The 17767-nt window shown below is 41.8% G+C and overlaps 1 protein-coding gene across 1 annotated transcript; it reads right to left on the minus strand.

Moving 5' to 3' along the window:
* Positions 1-10868: 10868 nt before the first annotated feature.
* Positions 10869-11453, minus strand: LOC138878144 (uncharacterized). Its single transcript, XM_070157806.1, has one exon. The coding sequence runs from the start codon at positions 11451-11453 to the stop codon at positions 10869-10871; it is 585 nt and encodes a 194-aa protein (XP_070013907.1).
* Between the last annotated feature and the right edge of the window lie 6314 nt (positions 11454-17767).

The following is a 17767-nucleotide window of genomic DNA, read 5'->3' on the forward strand; positions in this document are numbered from 1 at the left end:
ACCTCATTATGGACCCTTGGAATATTCCTGAACTCCACTGATCTAAACCGTTGACAAAGGTCATGCAAGCATTGTCGGTATGGTATGAGCTTCAGATCTCGCATTTCCCATTCTCCTTGAATTTGATGTACCAGAAGGTCCGAGTCTCCCAAGACCAAGACTTCCTGGACACTCATGTTTGTAGCTAACCTTAAACCCAAAATACATGCTTCGTACTCAGCCATATTGTTGGTACAATAAAAACGAAGCTGAGCCGTAACAGGATAGTGATGCCCTGTTTCAGAAATAAGCACAGCTCCTATTCTGACTCCTTTCATGTTAGCAGCCCCATCAAAGAAAAGTTTCCAGCTTGTTTTTTCGGCCTGTTCTAGTTCATCAATATGTATCACCTCTTCGTCAGGAAAATAAGTCCTCAGTGGCTCATACTCTTCATCGACCGGGTTCTCGGCCAAATGATCGGCCAATGCTTGGGATTTCATCGCAGTCCGAGTCACATAGATTATGTCAAACTCTGTGAGCAAAATCTGCCATTTTGCAAGTCTTCCTGTTGGCATAGGCTTTTGAAAGATATACTTCAATGGATCCAAGCGTGAAATGAGGTAAGTAGTGTAGGATGACAAATAATGTTTCAATTTCTGTGCCACCCAAGTTAGGGCGCAACATGTCCTTTCCAGGTGAGTGTACTTAACCTCATAAGCTGTGAACTTTTTGCTAAGATAATAGATGGCTTGTTCTTTCCTTCCGGTGACGTCATGCTGCCCCAGTACACAACCAAATGAATTTTCCAAGACTGTCAAGTAAAGAATCAAAGGTCTCACTGGTTCTGGCGGAACCAGCATAGGTGGGTTTGTCATGTAACCTTTTATCTTATCAAACGCTTCTTGACACTCATCAGTCCACTTGATCGCAGCGTCTTTCCTCAACAACTTGAAAATAGGCTCACAAGTTGTCGTGAGCTGAGCAATAAACCTGCTGATGTAGTTCAGCCTTCCTAACAGACTCATCACTTCAGTCTTGTTCCTCGGAGGGGGCAAATCTTGTATGGCTTTGATCTTTGATGGGTCCAACTCGATGCCTCGCCGACTGACTATGAATCCTAACAGCTTTCCGGATGGAACACCAAATGCACACTTGGCGAGGTTAAGCTTGAGGTTGTACCTGCGAAGCCTCTAGAAGAATTTCCTCAAATCCTCGACGTGGTCGGCCTGATGCTTTGATTTTATGATCACATCATCTACGTATACCTCAATCTCCTTATGTATCATATCATGAAATATAGTAGTCATCGCTCTCATATAAGTTGCCCCAGCATTCTTCAACCCAAATGGCATTACTCGGTAGCAATAAGTTCCCCACGACGTGATGAAGGCCGTCTTTTCTGCATCTTCTTCATCCATTAGAATCTGATGATACCTGGCATAGCAATCCACAAAAGATTCAATCGCGCGCTTGGCATAATTATCGATCAAAATGTGGATATTGGGTAGTGGGAAGTTATCCTTCTGACTTGCTTTGTTGAGATTGCGGTAATCGACGCATACTCTGATCTTGTCGTCCTTCTTCGGTACAAGCACGACATTAGCCAACCAAATAGGATTTCGAGTGACCCGAATAACCTTTGCATCCAACTGCTTGAAAAAACACTTGAAAAATTTTCAAAGTTTGCTTGGCTGCATAGTTTTGTTCCTGAAGTTGTTGCAAGTCTATTTCTAACTGCGCCAACGTCGTGTAATAGTGTTCCCTTTCAACCTTGAAGTCTTTTGCCTGCTTTATCATTTTGTTTCTCATGGCGATAACCCTTTTCTTCAACCCCGCAACCTCATCGTCGTACCTTTCTCTCAACTGCTTAACCAGGCATACCCGTTCGTCTACATTTTTAGCCAATTGTTTTTTAGCCCCGAACAGTTCACCTTCTGCTTTGTTCAAATAGAAACTATAGTTACTCACTTTCTATCTTAGGTTAGCTACGAGCTTTTCATCTCTGTTACTTCGAATTGGATTTTCTGCCGCTACTTTCAGTTTCTGAATTTGAGCTCGGAGGGCCTCATTTTCTTTGGCTAACCTTTTCTTTCTACCCTCATCTGCCGCGGCCTGCAGATCTTTCTCAAATTGCAAATCCATGACTTGTTTCTCCAATTTGCCTATTGTAACCCTGTACTCGTTTTCTTTGGCCAACCAAGCCCACGGTTCTTGCGATGCCTTGACGAACTCCTGGAGATGGGGTCTTTTAGCCGGCCTTTCGTGCTCAAGTTCTCTCTTGCACCAAGCAAGGTATCCTGGCGCCACTTCGACTTTGGCACGATCCTACACGCAAGTATCTGCTTTTAAATATTGGCATTCACTCCAGATCTGACGAACTCTTGCTTCAGGAAACTGTCTGTCATGGCTAATCTCAATTACTTGAGCACTAAGATCTTCCTCCTGTGGCACTGTTTGGCATCTCCCGAGTTGTCTCAAAACCCAATATGGCGCGTAGGGTTGAATTCTCTTGAGCCTCATCAATAGAAAGTGGGTCCTAGCTGCTGGCATTAATATGACCTCATCAACGGGCAACCATCCTAGCATCTACTGTATTTGGCCAGCGCTGAGGGTCCGAAAGAATGATGTCCACATCGTAACTCCCTCGGGTAGACTGACCCCCTTGATTCTTGAGTGGAATTCTTCTATGTAAGTTTTCTTCGAGGCACCATAACTCAAGAGCTGGGAACGGTGGCAGAGATGCTCAGTCATCCATATTTGTAGCAACAAGTTACACCCCTCGAAAAAGTTCCCTCTGGCTTTGCAGGCTGTGAGAGCTCGGAAGATATCAGATACTATCATAGGTGCAAGAGTGCTTTCATCTTGAGTGACCAAGGTACTGACGACCCCGGCTATTTTCAAATCAATGTTTCCGTCTTTCTTTGGAAACACCAAAAGGCCCAAAAAGGTTATCATAAAAGCCACTCGTCTATACTCATCCCATTTCTGACGGTTACTTTTGTTGTATAACTTGTTACCCGGATTGTTGAATCCTCCGACATGACCGTATCTGTCATATATGAAGCGCGGATTACAAAACTCGCGGCCAAATCTGGGTTATGGACCGTCCTGGGTATCTTTAATGAATCTAAAAACCGATGCGCGGTGACAGCTCTTGGAGCAACCAGGTATTTTTGCCTTATCGGAACTCCAGCATTTCCGATGTACCCGGCTATTTCCTCCAAAGTTGGGGTGAGTTCAAAATCAGGGAAGTGGAAGACATTGTGTGTCGGGTCCCAGCAGGTGACCAAAGCTCTTATGATATCCCCCCGAGGATGGATTTCCAGTAAACCCGTAAGACCTTTTAGATATTTCTTGACCTCATCTTGCCCTTTACCACCTAAATCATCCCACCATAGCTCAACTCGAAAGGGATTTTAGTCATTATTGAAAAAGGTTCATTTTGCATCGTGCTCATCCTCCACATTTATTAAGATGATTAAGAAATAAAATTCATTTGACTCAACAAATTGACTATTTTTAATTTTTCACAGATTAAAAGGAAGATCCGGTTCCGAACACGGCTTTTCAGCACTTCAGGAACGAAGATTTTAAGGCTGGGTGAGTCAACCGGTCAAAAATCCAAAAATGACTAAAAGTGGCCGTTTATGCAAAGTCAGCCTTCCGGCGTCCCTTTCGAGAATATTCGGCTATTTTTGCCAAAAACGACATTACTCGATTTATTATTGACTCTTTTCTTCTTTTTTTTTCGAATTGAAATAAAAGATCCGGTTGAATACACGGCCTTTCAGCGCTTCCGGGAGGAAGATTTTAAGGTTGTTCCTGCAAACCATTTAAAAATGACTCAGGGTGGTTGTTCTTGCGAAAATAGCCTTCCGGTGCCCTTTTGGGGACATTCGACTTATTTTAAGCAAGAATGGCGTCACTCGACTTATTTATGACAAAAATTTTGACGTTTTTGTAAAAGGGAGGTTGGACCCGATGAGGGTTGCCTACATATCCCGTACCCTGTGAGATTCAAACCGGCGTAGTTCGGGAAAGTAAACTATTTTTGAAAACAAGACCCTTTTTCCTTTTCTTTTTTTTTGCTTTTTTGAGTGAAACAAACTATAAAAATATTTATTTCTTCTTTCTTAAAATTTCGGCAGAGTTTCGATAGCGTTCGGGCGTTGGTTTTCTAAAACTAGGCAGCCATCTCTCTATACTGTTATTTCTCTCTTTTTTTCAATTTTCCTGATATTCAGAAACCGGTCAGCACGCAGGCCCGAAACAAATAAATGCGCGGAAAACAAAAAAGATGCATCAGGATGGTCTTTTCATTTCAGGTTGCTAGTCCTAGACGGACCCAACCCCTGTGTTGAGTCCCCTAAGTCAAATGCAACATGATGCAAATAATCGTTCCTACTAGGGATCCGGCATGAAGTCACGTTATTCTAGGTTCAAAGCCTAGGTATTTGTTATAGACTTTGTACCCGAGCGGACAACTCGAGTCGAGGAGGGGGCAACGTACCGGGGACCCGCGAGATCGTCCGGCTTTGTAACTTGCCCGGCCTCTTTCTTATTTCAGGGTATGACACGAACAGAATAGGGAGTCTCAGCCCGTAAGCACATCCCCGGAGGTGAGAAGAGAAGGGTTTCGGCACGGTTTATATACAGTTCAGATAATATCAAAGCAGTAAAAGCATCATTTAGCACATTAGGCCCAAACATGTAAAAAAAATCACATAAAACCAAATATAACTATTTATCTAAGCTCGAATTCTTGAACCCTGAACCAGAGATTCTGGGTTGATCCCCAGCAGAGTCGCCAGAGCTGTCACACCTCCTTTTTACCTACACCCCTGAGAAGGAGTGTATAGGGGAGTTTTTTCCAACTTAAAGTGACAATCGAAATGGGATTATTTATTAAAGATTCAGAGTCGCCACTTGGGAAATTTATGGTGTCCCAAATCACCGGTTGAATCCCGAATCAAGGAAAAGATTGACTCTGTATTACAGTCCGCGAACCAGAAATCTGAGTAAGGAATTCTGTTAACCCGGGAGAAAGTGTTAGGCATTCCAGAGTTCCGTGGTTCTAGCACGGTCGCTCAACTCTCGTATTCAGCTTATTTATCTGATTTTAATACATGTTGAACCTATGTGCAAATTTTAATTTTTTACCGCTTTTATTATTATTATTTTTTAACGAGAGTTGCAACGTCGTGAAAATACATCTCGAACCACATCACATCAATGCACCCGTGGTTATTGACACATTTCAACTCTGCTGAGATTTGGATTTGGGTCACATAAATGTGCACCCGAGTTTAAGAAAGTAAATTATCAAAAACGCGTCTAGAATGACTAGCGCATTATTATCTTTGGGGAGGGCCATGAAATTCACTAAACGGCCCATCCCGAATTCTAAATGTTTCATTTTTAACCATTTTTTGAGGGCCCTACTATTTGTAGCTTTATTTAGCGAGGCTCGTCTCATCTATTATTTTAAAGGACAAACCTACAAGCGACTATGATTTTCTATATATTTTTGTTTGTCTCTAAAGTAAAAGAAAAAGGTCCTAATTATTTTAACAAGTCCATGTATCATTACTACGATATCAAAAATTTCTTGAATTAAAACAAATTAGCTTTATTAGATTCCAGCATTTGGGCCTGAAGCCAACCCGTGCTGGAAAAGCAGAACAAGCCCAATGGCGGAGAGGGATCGAATCCTATTGACTGCTCAATGCAGCACTCAAATAAGGCGAGTCAAAACTGAAATGAATGGGGATGCAGGGATGAAACTGGGTCATCTCTCAACTAGGCCTAAGAGTGAGCCCAAATTCCTGAAGAAACTTTTGATTTAACGGAAACATGACGTTTATAAAGAGACACCCCAGCATTAATTAATTACCATATTCTCAGCAAATGGAAACTAGCTAATTAATCAGAACTTTAAATTGAAATGGGCATGCTTCAGTATTATCAGTACTGTAACGAATAACCTTGATTCAACCTATTATTTAACATAATGTCCTAATCATAGCACCTCAAGTTAAAAAAAATTTAAAAAAAATAAACTCGCATTTCTTTTTTAAATATATCCGGACCTAGAACAAGTAGACATGAACTTCAAACTGTTGCCTACCATAAACTACCAAGAAAAACATGGAACCACATCCTGCATTTAACTAGTGCAAATTGTTGCATCACACCCCACTACAGCCAACAAAACCCGTCGAACCTGTTTTTAACATATAAAACTATTTGGATCGATTTTATAACTACTGGAGATGAATTACTGGAATTGAATTAAGCTATACCATACTACCCTGGTAATACTGAATGAACTAGTAAGCTAAGACAGTCCAGAATAGTCCATACAACATATAATCCAAACAGTTGTTCTAATAATGCAAAAACAAATACTAAGCATTTAACTAGCCACTATCAAATGATAAAACAATTGACAGCATCTAGATGAACTCGAATCTGTCCAGTGTTTCTATTTCAACTCAACTCAAAGTTACATCAGGGTGATCCAAAGGTGTACCAGGAAGTTGTAACAATGAAGAAGGAGAAAATCAGTGGTAGCGAACAACAAGTGTAACAGCAGATTTGGAGTTCAAACAGCCACGAACACAACTAGTTCAGCCTAGAAATATATTTATCAATCCAGGAAGAGTTCAGAAATGTTTTGAACCAACAAGATGAATAGATTAACCCAAAACCGATTCGAATAAACCCAAATGACCTTCAAATTGACCCTAGAAACATACCACAACAACAAAACGCTCAAACTGATCCGAGAATGTCTCGACTGAAACCAAAAGTCTACTGGAAAACCAAGTAGAAAAAACTACTGACTCTAGTGTCTAGCAATTTGAAAATTCTCAAAACAAAACTATTAAAATTGACATCTCAAATTCTCTGTATGTTTCAAATTAGAACTGAATGCCCTCAAAGTTTTCAAAATGCTCCCTAAGAACTGAAACCTTAGAAAAAATCTCCAAAAAAAAACTTTCTCAAACTGATTCCTAGTCCTCTCAGCTCTTTTTTTCAGTTCTGTCCTAAGTCCCTCCACTTATACCCAAACACTGACCTTGCCATCTCTCAAGAGCACTTAGGCAGAATTTTTTTAACTAATTCAGCCCATGATCTTCTTTTAGTACCCCACTAGAGTATGTTTTCCCCATTACCCCTTGTCTTTTCCTTATTTAATGTTCAAACAGGCATGGGCAACATATTTTAATCAATCCTTTTTAAGACTTCCCCTATCATTATGTTTTGTTCCCCATTAGCACTTAAACAAATGCATTAAATTAATGTTACCTTAGCACTTAGTGGACAGAACACTTAAATTTAAAGTCAAAATTACACCACTAATGCCCTAAACTATTATCCTACATGAACCCCTTTCAATCTGCACCAAACCCTTCAGCTATAACCAATTCAAACTATCAAATTCCTAACAACTGACTCCTAACTCAACTGGACAGATTACAAAACTTCAGATTTGCAAGACCAGTAGACCTCCTGATGACCAACTAGGCAGGTAATCGACAGTATGAATTGCAAACAAAGGGAATCACACACTATAGAACAAGTTTTAATTCACAACAGTTTTGACTAAACCCAACTACTCTCAACATGAGCCTGCAATTAGAGATGAGGCAAAGCAAGTGTCATGTAAAGAAACCTGATAAATAGCACAAGTCTAGATTCAAACAATCATGAACCATTTCCTAAGCATTAGGTCTATTGTACAGGCCAACATCACTGATTAAGGAATCACAATGACAAAGTAATTGGTAGCCTGACCTTAAACCAAACTAACCGGACACAAATTAGACCAGTTCTTGACAAATTCAACTTGCAAACTGGCCCAAATTGGAATTTAGACTACTAACCATAATTCAAACGGGATATTCATGCAAATTTATAGAAGAGGAAGGGACAGAGTAAACAAACGGAACTGCAAGAGTGAACAATCAAAACTGGACGTAAAAGACTTACCCGAATCACAACTCGATTAAAAACCTCGAGGATCTTCCCACTTTCAAGCCGATACGGACTTTAACCATATGTTTTCGAAGGAAAACTACATGGCTAAAGTCAGTCTCTGACTCAAAATTCATGGAACCTGGCCTGCCTAACTTCGATCTGGAATCCGAGCTGCCCCACAATGATTTGAAAAGAATTGATCAAGGATTCATGGTGAGGGGGTCCAGGAGATCACAGGGTGTGAGTTTGGGGGCTATTGGGTAAGCTAGGGTTTTGCTCGAATCTTCGATTGAAGATTCAAAGCGTCTGGTACTGATTCGAAGAAAACTGATTCGGGATTTGGAAAGAGGGTGTCGTGGGGAGGCTGTGGTGTAATTTTGGGGTCGTTTGGACCACCGGAACCGCCGTGAGGCGATTTCCGGTGGGCGGAGCACGGTGGTTGAAGGCGGAGGGTGTTGGGCCTGTCTCTAGGTTAGAGATGAAGGCGAAGAGGGGGTATGGCTTGTGGGGGAGTGGGGTGAGTTTTTAGGAATATATAGTGGGGTGGGGATTGGATCTTGGCCATTGGATCATTCACGATCAACGGCTTGGATCAACTAACTTAATGAGATGGCGTCGTTTCGTTTACCTCGAGACCGGATCGGTCTTTGGATGGGAATGGGTCGGGGCATGGGGGCGATCTGCGGCTGTTGGATTAGATGAAATGAACGTCCTGGATCGACAGGCCATTTGAAACGGCGTCGTTTGAGATGGCCTGGGATGGATCGGATTTTTGGCACGGGTTTGGGATGGATCGGGCAGGTTTGGCTGGGTAATTATTTGGGCTTCTTAAACTACATCGAATTTGGCCCCAATTCCAATTTTCTTCTCTTTTATTAATTCTTTTTCTTCCTAAATTGTCTTCAAAATTAAAACCAAAAATCCTAACTCAAATTATAAAACTAAGGTTGACTTAGAATACTAGTTAACTCTTAAATAATAATTATCACACGAAATTAAACACCAATAAAAATAAAATCACACAATTTAAATGCTAAAAATGCAAAGTACATTATTTTTTGTGATTTTTCCATTTTGTAAAACAAACTAAATTGTTTAATTAATTCCTAAATTGTAAAATTAAATCCTAATGCACAGGCAACATATTTTTTGTATTTTTTCTTAATTAAAGTAAAAATAAACATGCACAGACAAATACAAATAAATCACAAACAACACAAAACTATTTTATTTTAAATTTTTGGGAGTAGTTCTCGTAGGGCAAAAATCACGTGCTAACAACATCAAACACCTCTACCTCTTGAATCGGGTTCATGGGCATCACATGGCGACGGGAAATGTTCTTGGTTCACTGGCATTCGTCGCAGCCCTTCACCCACAGGTGTGCATCTCTAAACACTGTTAGCCAGAAGAACCCGGCCTCTAGCACTCGCCATTGTCCTGGCTCCTCCAAAATGTCCTCCATATGCTGATGCGTGACAAGCCTGCAAAACAGAAGATTGTTCTATCTCGGGGACACACCTCTGGATCATATTATCAACACAAATTCTAAACAAATAAGGCTCGTCCCAATAATACATGCGGCAATCACGATAAAACTTTTTCTTTTGGACAGACGAAAGATCAAAGGGAACAATACCACAGGCCAGGTAGTTTGCAAAATCTGCATACCATGACGCATCCTCAAGACTGGCTGCGAGCAGTTGCTCATCTGGAAAGGTTTCTAGGATTTCTTCGACCTCGACTGATTTTTCAGCTCCTTCAAGTCGCGATAGATGGTCAGCGACTTGATTTTCTGTTCCTTTACGGTCACAAATTTCGAGGTCGAATTCTTGCAACAGTATCACCCAATGAATCAGGTGCGGCTTAGACTCCTTTTTCTCAATTAGGTACCTGAGAGCTACATGGTCAGTATATACAATTACCTTGGAACCAATCAGATATGATCGGAACTTGTCAAAAGCAAACATCACCGCCAACATCTCTTTCTCCGTCACTATGTAATTGAGTTGTGCACCGTTGAGCATTCTTCTTGCGTAGTAAATCGGGTGCATCAGCTTATCTTTTCGCTGCCCCAAGACTGCTCCTATAGCATAGTCACTGGCATCACATATGAGCTCAAATGGTTGCTCCCAGTTGGGTGCAACAATGATGGGTGCAGTTATCAGCCTCTTCTTCAGTTCCTCAAATACCAACCTGCAATCATTAGAAAACACAAAGGGCTGATCCTTTTCAAGGAGTTTGCATAATGGGTTAGCAATTTCGGAAAAATCTTTTATGAAACGCCGGTAGAACCTAGCGTGTCCAAGAAAACTTCTCACCGCCTTGACTGAAGCGGGCGGTGGTAGCTTCTCAATCACATCAACCTTAGCATGGTCGACCTCAATTCCTTTACTGGACACTCGATGCCCCAGGACTATACCTTCTTGTACCATAAAATGGCACTTCTCCCAGTTTAGCACTAAGTTTGTCTCCACACATCTTTTAAGCACTCTCCTTAAGTTGTGAAGACAGTCTTCGAATGAATCTCCCACCACGGAGAAATCATCCATAAAGACCTCCATAATAACCTCCACCATGTCTGTGAAGATGGCTAACATGCACCGTTGAAAAGTCGCAGGTGCATTGCAAAGCCCAAAAAGCATTCTCCGAAAGGCAAAGATGCCATACGGACAGGTGAAGGATGTTTTCTTGCAGTACCTGTACGAGCCGTTCTACCTGCACATCTAGCAAACTGGATGATATGATAACAGGCAAGGTCGAATCAGGGCCTAAGAACACATACCTGAGGTGATCTGGAAGTGGCTTCAGTTCCAACTTGGGTGGTTCCTCTATTGATGGCTTTGCTAGAGGGGTGGCCCTTTTTTTAGCTCAAGGGACTCAAACTGAGGTTCCCTTGACCAAAATCATCGGCCTTCCAGTGCCATGACCCATGCAGCTAACCCTTCACCATCCATTTCTTCTAAATTTGTCAGACATGCCTCCAATGGATCTTTTACAGTTAGGGTTCTATCATCTTCTTGCAGGATTACATCCACTGCTTCCATTAGAGAGCAATTAGCATATTCACTGGGTCTCCTCATAGATTGCTGAACATTGAATATGACTTCTTCATCATTCAATCTCATTTTTAATTCCCCAGTTTCACAGTCGATCAGTGCTCTCCTTGTGGCTAAAAATGGCCTCCCTAAAATAAGGGGTATCTCCTCATCCACCTGACAATCCAAGATAACAAAGTCTGCAGGGAACACGAATTTCCCCACTTGCACCAACACATCATCAAGAATACCAGTGGGCCTCTTCACTGTGCGGTCAGCCAGCTGTAGGAGCATCGAAGTTAGCCTAGCTCTACCAATGCCCAGTTTGGTGTACACAACCAACGGCATCAGATTTATGCTGGCTCCCAAATCACACAACGCCTTTGCAAAGGCATAACTTCCAATTGTGCATGGAATAGTGAAGCTACCTGGATCCCACATCTTTTGAGACATCGGTTTTGCCACCACTGCGCTGCAAGTCTATGTCAAAGTTACCGTGGATAGATCCTGAAAATCAAACTTCCGTGACATTAGATCTTTCATCATCTTAACATAACCAGACATCTCCCTCAAGGCATCCATCAAAGGAATATTCAACTGAATTTGACGCAACATCTCCATGAACTTCTTATATTGGTCTGCCTTCTTTTGTTTGACCAGTCTCTGAGGGAAGGGTGCAGGTATCATCCTTTGTGTATTGCTTACTGGCTTCTCTCTGTTAGGATTTTCTGGCACAAGAGGTTCCACTTGTAGTACAACTTGCTCTTTCATCTTTTCTTTGCCTTTTTCCTCCTGACTCTACTCACCCACCACTTCAGTAAGTTCTGTTGGTTCCTCTACCTCTAATTGAACTGGAGTGGCTGGTGTAGTATCCTTGTTGGCTTGTGCAATTTCCTGCTCTCTGTCTAAATCTCTCCCATTCCGGAGACTTACTGCCATCAGCTGATTCGGGTTTTGGTCCTTGGGGTTTATGTTTGTGTCTGCAGGCAAAGTTCCCTGAGGACGGTTCTTCAAAGCCATGGACAGCTGACCCAGCTGCGTTTCAATATTCTTTATGGCTGAATCATGCACTGCCAATTTTTCCTACACTTTATTATTTGTCACAATGAGTTGTTGAAGCATACCCCTAATTTCCACCATGTTGTTATCTTGCTGCTGAGGGGGTGGTTGGTATGTCAATTGTTGCTGATTTTGCTGTGGATAGCCCTGTGGTTTCTGATATGGTACTGGCACCAATTGGTTTTGAAGGTGCATACCCCCAGGCTACTGCATATTAGGCCTGTACTGCTGATTTTGTTGCGGTCTCCACTGCTGTGCTCCTTGCCTCTGACCCCCATAGTTGTTGACATAATTCATATCTTCCCTTGCCCCTTGATTATCGCCTTCTCCGCTCCATGAACACACATAGGACTGATTAACACAGGGTGTACACAGTCCTCCATTTGTCGTATCAACAATATGCACCTGTTTGGTGCCCATCTGATCTATCTTCTTTGTCAAAATACTCATCTGCATTAGAAGTGTGGCCATGTTCTCTGCCTGCGAATTATTTGGGTCAAGAGGCATTGGATGCACTATGGGTGCCAGTGTTGTACCTCTAGTCATCCACCCCGAATTTTGTGACATCTTATCAAGAAGGATTTTGCACTCATTTAATGTTTAACTTAAAAATGCACCTCCAGCTGACGCATCCACATTTGCTTTCAAATTGTCAGCTAGCCCCATGTAGAATCTCTGGCCAAGCATCTAGTCTGGAATGCCATGGTGAGGACACTTCACTAACATCCCTTTAAATCTTTCCCAAGTTTCTTGCAGGGACTTAGTGGGCAGCTGCCTATACTGCAATATGTCATCAATCTGTTTTGCAGTCTTGTTAGGCGGATAGAACTTGTTCAGGAACTGCTTGACTAATTGCTCCCATGTGGTAATAGAGTTGATAGGGAGGGAATTTAGCCAAGTCTGATCTTCCCCGGTTACCGAGAATGGAAACAGTAGCAGCTTGATAGCTTCCGGAGTCGCATTTGGCTGCCTTTGGGTACAAATTGACAGAATATTTTTCAAGTGTTGTTGCGGGTCTTCAATGTGTGACCCGGAGAACAGTACTTTATTCTGTAGCAGATGCAGCATGTTGTTGGTGATCTGGAATGTCTCCGCTTGAATTGCAGGCACATATATGGTAGTGGATAGGTTATCAGCTGTGGGTTGTGCCCAATCATAAAGTGCAGCTTCAGGCACAAGAGGTGCCACCTCTCTGATATTTAAGTCAACTGGCTCATTCCTGATGTTTCCGTTGACGTTATCTACGTTACCCATGTCAAATTCGAGTTGGTGTGATTGTTGAAATTGTTGAAGTCTTTTGTTGGCATGATTCAATGCCCTGAATGTTTTCTCAGGTTCTAAGAGTCCTTCTAGCAGTTCTCCAGTCCTCGAAGAACTTCTAAGCATACACCTGCTTTCCACAAGAGTTCAAACGTTAGAATTTCAATGAAAAGATTGGGTATAGAGAAAATTGACTACACTTAGAATTTCTGTACTACTCTCAATGGTAATTGATAACACCGTTAATTCCCCGACAACGGCGCCATAATTTGATAATGCCAAACTATGCCTTATACAAAGACACACACAGACGTAGCAAATATAATCTGAGTAATTCTGCCCAGAGTCGAACCACAGGGAATTAACCTATCAATTACTTTTGACGGATTTACTAAATTCACAAAATCAATTTCCCCAAACTTTGTAATTCACAATTGATAATATTTCTAACAACTAAAGTCTAAAAATAATTAACAGCTGAAAATTAACTATGCTTGATGTGTAACCAGTTTGAAACAATGTCTAAGGTATTGGTTTCCCCCGTTGGTGAATTCCTTGGTTGTATGTTTCTTATAGTGATGCCTTAGTTGTCTTTGTCAATTAAGAACTCTCCAGTTATCATAAATTTCTCTCAAACAATTATGATAATTTACTAGACGCACTTTCTCAAGCTACGCTAGCTAGATTCTCATTACCGTTCTTTTAGATTGCACTCGAGGTATCGTTATCTCTAATCCAACCTCTAAACCCTCGGTTATGACTCTCGTCTATACTCCGAGAGTGATGTTGTTCAAACAGCTACCTAATATGCACTCTCTCTCAAGAAGATACATAATAAATAGGAACAGATAATTGAGGGCCCTTTCAACTAACCACGATTAAAACGTAGATGAACAAATAGAGATTAACAACCAATCCAAACTATATTAATGTAACAACCAAGTCATTCCTAATGGGTTTCACCAAAACCTTAGATTAAAATATTTAGCTACTCATGACAACGTACGAATAAACTGCGAAAATATTCATAATCGAAATTTTGCAAGAAAAATAGAAGAGAATAAGAACTATGATGTTTTGGGTGATCTCTCACACTTGTTCTTCTTCCCAAAATAATCTCAAAATCACCCCCCCCCTTTTCTTGGGCGAGTTTCCTATATCTTATAAGGGTTTTACAGAAGCTTTCCCGAATTGGCACTTTGGCCCCTTAAATTTCTGGACTGTACACACGTCATCGCGGCCGCGACGTCGACCACGGCGCTGACCGCATAGGACACTGCCTCCAACCACGGCGTGGACCGCGATGGCAACCGCGGTGAGTAGCTGGGCTCTTTGCTCCGCGTTCCTTCTCTCTTTTTCTGCTCTTTTGTGTTCGGGTACTCCTGGAGTGGGTGTTTTCTTCACGTTATTGCTTCCAAACACTTCATGTTGCTTACTCACATCTTACATTCCCTGCGAAACCAAATAGCATTAATTAAAGCATTTTATTGGCAACTTACATAATAAAAAACAACAAAGCGTGGGCAATTATGGTGTAAATAACAACTATATAGCCTATTATCACTGGCTGATCATAGATCTTTACCGGAATAGGATCAATAAAGTTCTTGTCTGGGTGTTGTATCATGGACGATAGGGTAGCCAATGCATCAGCAAATTCATTCTGAACTCTGGGAACATGTTGGAACTCTGTCTTTATGAACCTTTTCCTCAATTCCTGTACATGATGCAGATAAGGGAGTATATTGGAGTTCTTGGTTGCCCATTCTTTTCGGACCTGATGTATAAGCAAGTCTGAATCCCCAATTACTAGCAACTCTTGGATGTTCATGTCAATGGCCATCTTGAGCCCTAAGATGCAGGCTTCATATTCGGCCATGTTGTTGGTGAACGGGAGCCTGAACTTGGCAGATACCGGATAATGCTGACCGGTTTCTGATACTAGGACTGCTCCTATGCCAACTCCTTTGAAATTTGCTGCTCCATCGAAAAACATTCTCCAACCGTCATAGGATTCTGCAATGTCTTCTCCTATGAATGATATCTCTTCATCTGGAAAATATGTTTTCAGGGGTTCATATTCTCCGTCCATAGGATTTTCAGCAAGGTGATCTGTTAGTGCATGTCCTTTGATTACTTTCTGAGTCACATACACAATGTCAAATTCACTCAACAGGATTTGCCACTTGGCCAGCTTGCCAGTGGCCATGGGCTTCTGAAAGATGTACTTCAAGGGATCCATTTTTGATATGAGATATGTAGTATAGGCACAGAAGTAGTGCCTCAAATTCTGAGCTACCCAAGTCAAAGCACAACAAATGCGCTCCAACAGAGAATATCGAGCCTTGTACAGGGTGAACTTCTTAATGAGGTAATAGATGGCTTGCTCCTTTCTCCCCGTTTTATCATGTTGCCCCAGAACACAACCGAAAGCTCCATCTAATACTGCAAGGTAGAGTAATAGAGGTCTACCCAGCTCGGGCAGGACCAAAACTGGCGGTGTTGACAGGTATTCCTTGATTCTGTCAAAGGCTTTTAGACAACCATCAGTCCATTTGGTAGCAGTGTCCTTCTTCAACATCTTAAATATTGGCTCACAAATGACAGTGGATTGAGCTATGAACCGGCTGATGTAGTTAAGCCTTCCCAAGAAACTCATAACCTCTTTCTTATTCTTCGGTGGTGGCAATTCTTGGATGGATTTAACCTTTGACGGATCTAGTTCTATTCCTCGACGACTCACAATGAACCCGAGTAGTTTTCCGGCAGGAACCCCGAATGCACATTTGGCGGGATTCAGCTTCAAGTTGTACCTTCTTAGTCTGTTGAAGAACTTCCTCAGATCTTCCATGTGGTCATTGGCTCTCTTGGATTTGATGATGACATCGTCTACATATACCTCGATCTCTTTGTGTATCATGTCATGGAAAATAGTAGTCATGGCCCTTATGTAGGTGGCCCCGACATTCTTTAACCCGAACGACATCATCTTGTTAACAATACATCCCCCACGGCGTAATGAAAGCCATTTTCTCCGCGTCTTCCACATCCATCCATATCTTATGATACCCATCAAAACAATCAATGAACGACTGCAGTTCATGCTTGGCGCAGTTGTCATTAGAATGTGTATGTTCGGCAAGGGGAAGTCGTCTTTCGGACTGGCCCGATTGAGATCCCGGTAGTCGACACAGACTCTAAACTTCCCGTCCTTCTTCGGCACTGACACAATATTGGCTAACCATGTTAGATACTCTACTACCCTGAGAACCTTGGCTTTGACTTGCTTGGTGACTTCTTCCTTGATTTTCAAACTCATGTCAGGTTTGAACTTCCTAAGCTTCTATTTTACTGGTGGACATGTTGGATCGGTTGGCAGTTTGTGAGCTACAATAGATGTACTGAGACCAGTCATGTCATCATAAGACTAGGCGAATATGTCCTCATATTCCCTTAGAAATTCTGTGTACTCTTTCTTTTCTGATGGTGACAGATGAACGCTGATTCGTGTTTCTTTGACATTTTCTGCATCTCCTAGGTTGACAATCTCAGTTTCGTCCAGGTTAGACTTAGGTCTGTTCTCAAAATCCTCAACCTCTTTAACAACCTCTTCTGGTATATCATCTTCTTTTGAGTCCATATCCATTTGTTGTGTTGCCTCGTCGCACGTCACAATCATCGGTTCATCAAGATAAGTAATAGTAATGTTATGTGAATAAAGTAAATGATAAAAAGTAATAAGAGCAAGATTTATAAGAAACTGAAATGCTTTGATAAATTTCATAATTGTTTTGAACATTGGATCTCTTATTTCAATATTAAGAATGCGGAAAGAAAGTCAATTAGCAAAAAATAAAGATAACGCATGGTTCTTTGTTCAACCTTGCTACCCCGAAGCTTTCATGGCCCTGGTGGTTTTGATGGACCAATTGTTGAGGCGTGATCCTTGGCTCACAGCTTGTATAGAAGGGCTTTCCTCCCTTCCTCCTCGAAAATGACACAACAGTCCATATTATCATCTTCCAAAAACAAATTCCTCATCGCTGTCAGTGCTTCCTCTTCTTCCGGCCCACATATGATATTGGCGGGCTGGAAAGCCTATTCTAAGTGAGGTATTGGATGCTCCAGTGGGTATTAGGGACTGCTTCATAGTGGCGACCAATGGTTGAATTCTTCCCAAGTGTATTCGTATCCCAAACTGAAAGTGGTACCGTGTTTCTTCAACTTGATAGGCTTAGCAATTCCTTGGAGATTCTTGCCAAGTACCTTGCCAGGTTCGTATCTACACCAATTTAGTATACTTTTAATTTTGCTATCCCACCATTTGTCCTTGTCCACGGCGTTGACTCGCTCAATGTGATGGTAGTTTTCTCCGCCTATCTTCCTTGTTCCTCCGATTGCTGGGATGGTCTGGCGACTGTATATGGGATTGCTACCGTCGCCATGAA

This window comes from Nicotiana sylvestris, chromosome 9, assembly GCF_000393655.2.
Source record: "Nicotiana sylvestris chromosome 9, ASM39365v2, whole genome shotgun sequence".
NCBI lineage: Eukaryota > Viridiplantae > Streptophyta > Magnoliopsida > Solanales > Solanaceae > Nicotiana > Nicotiana sylvestris.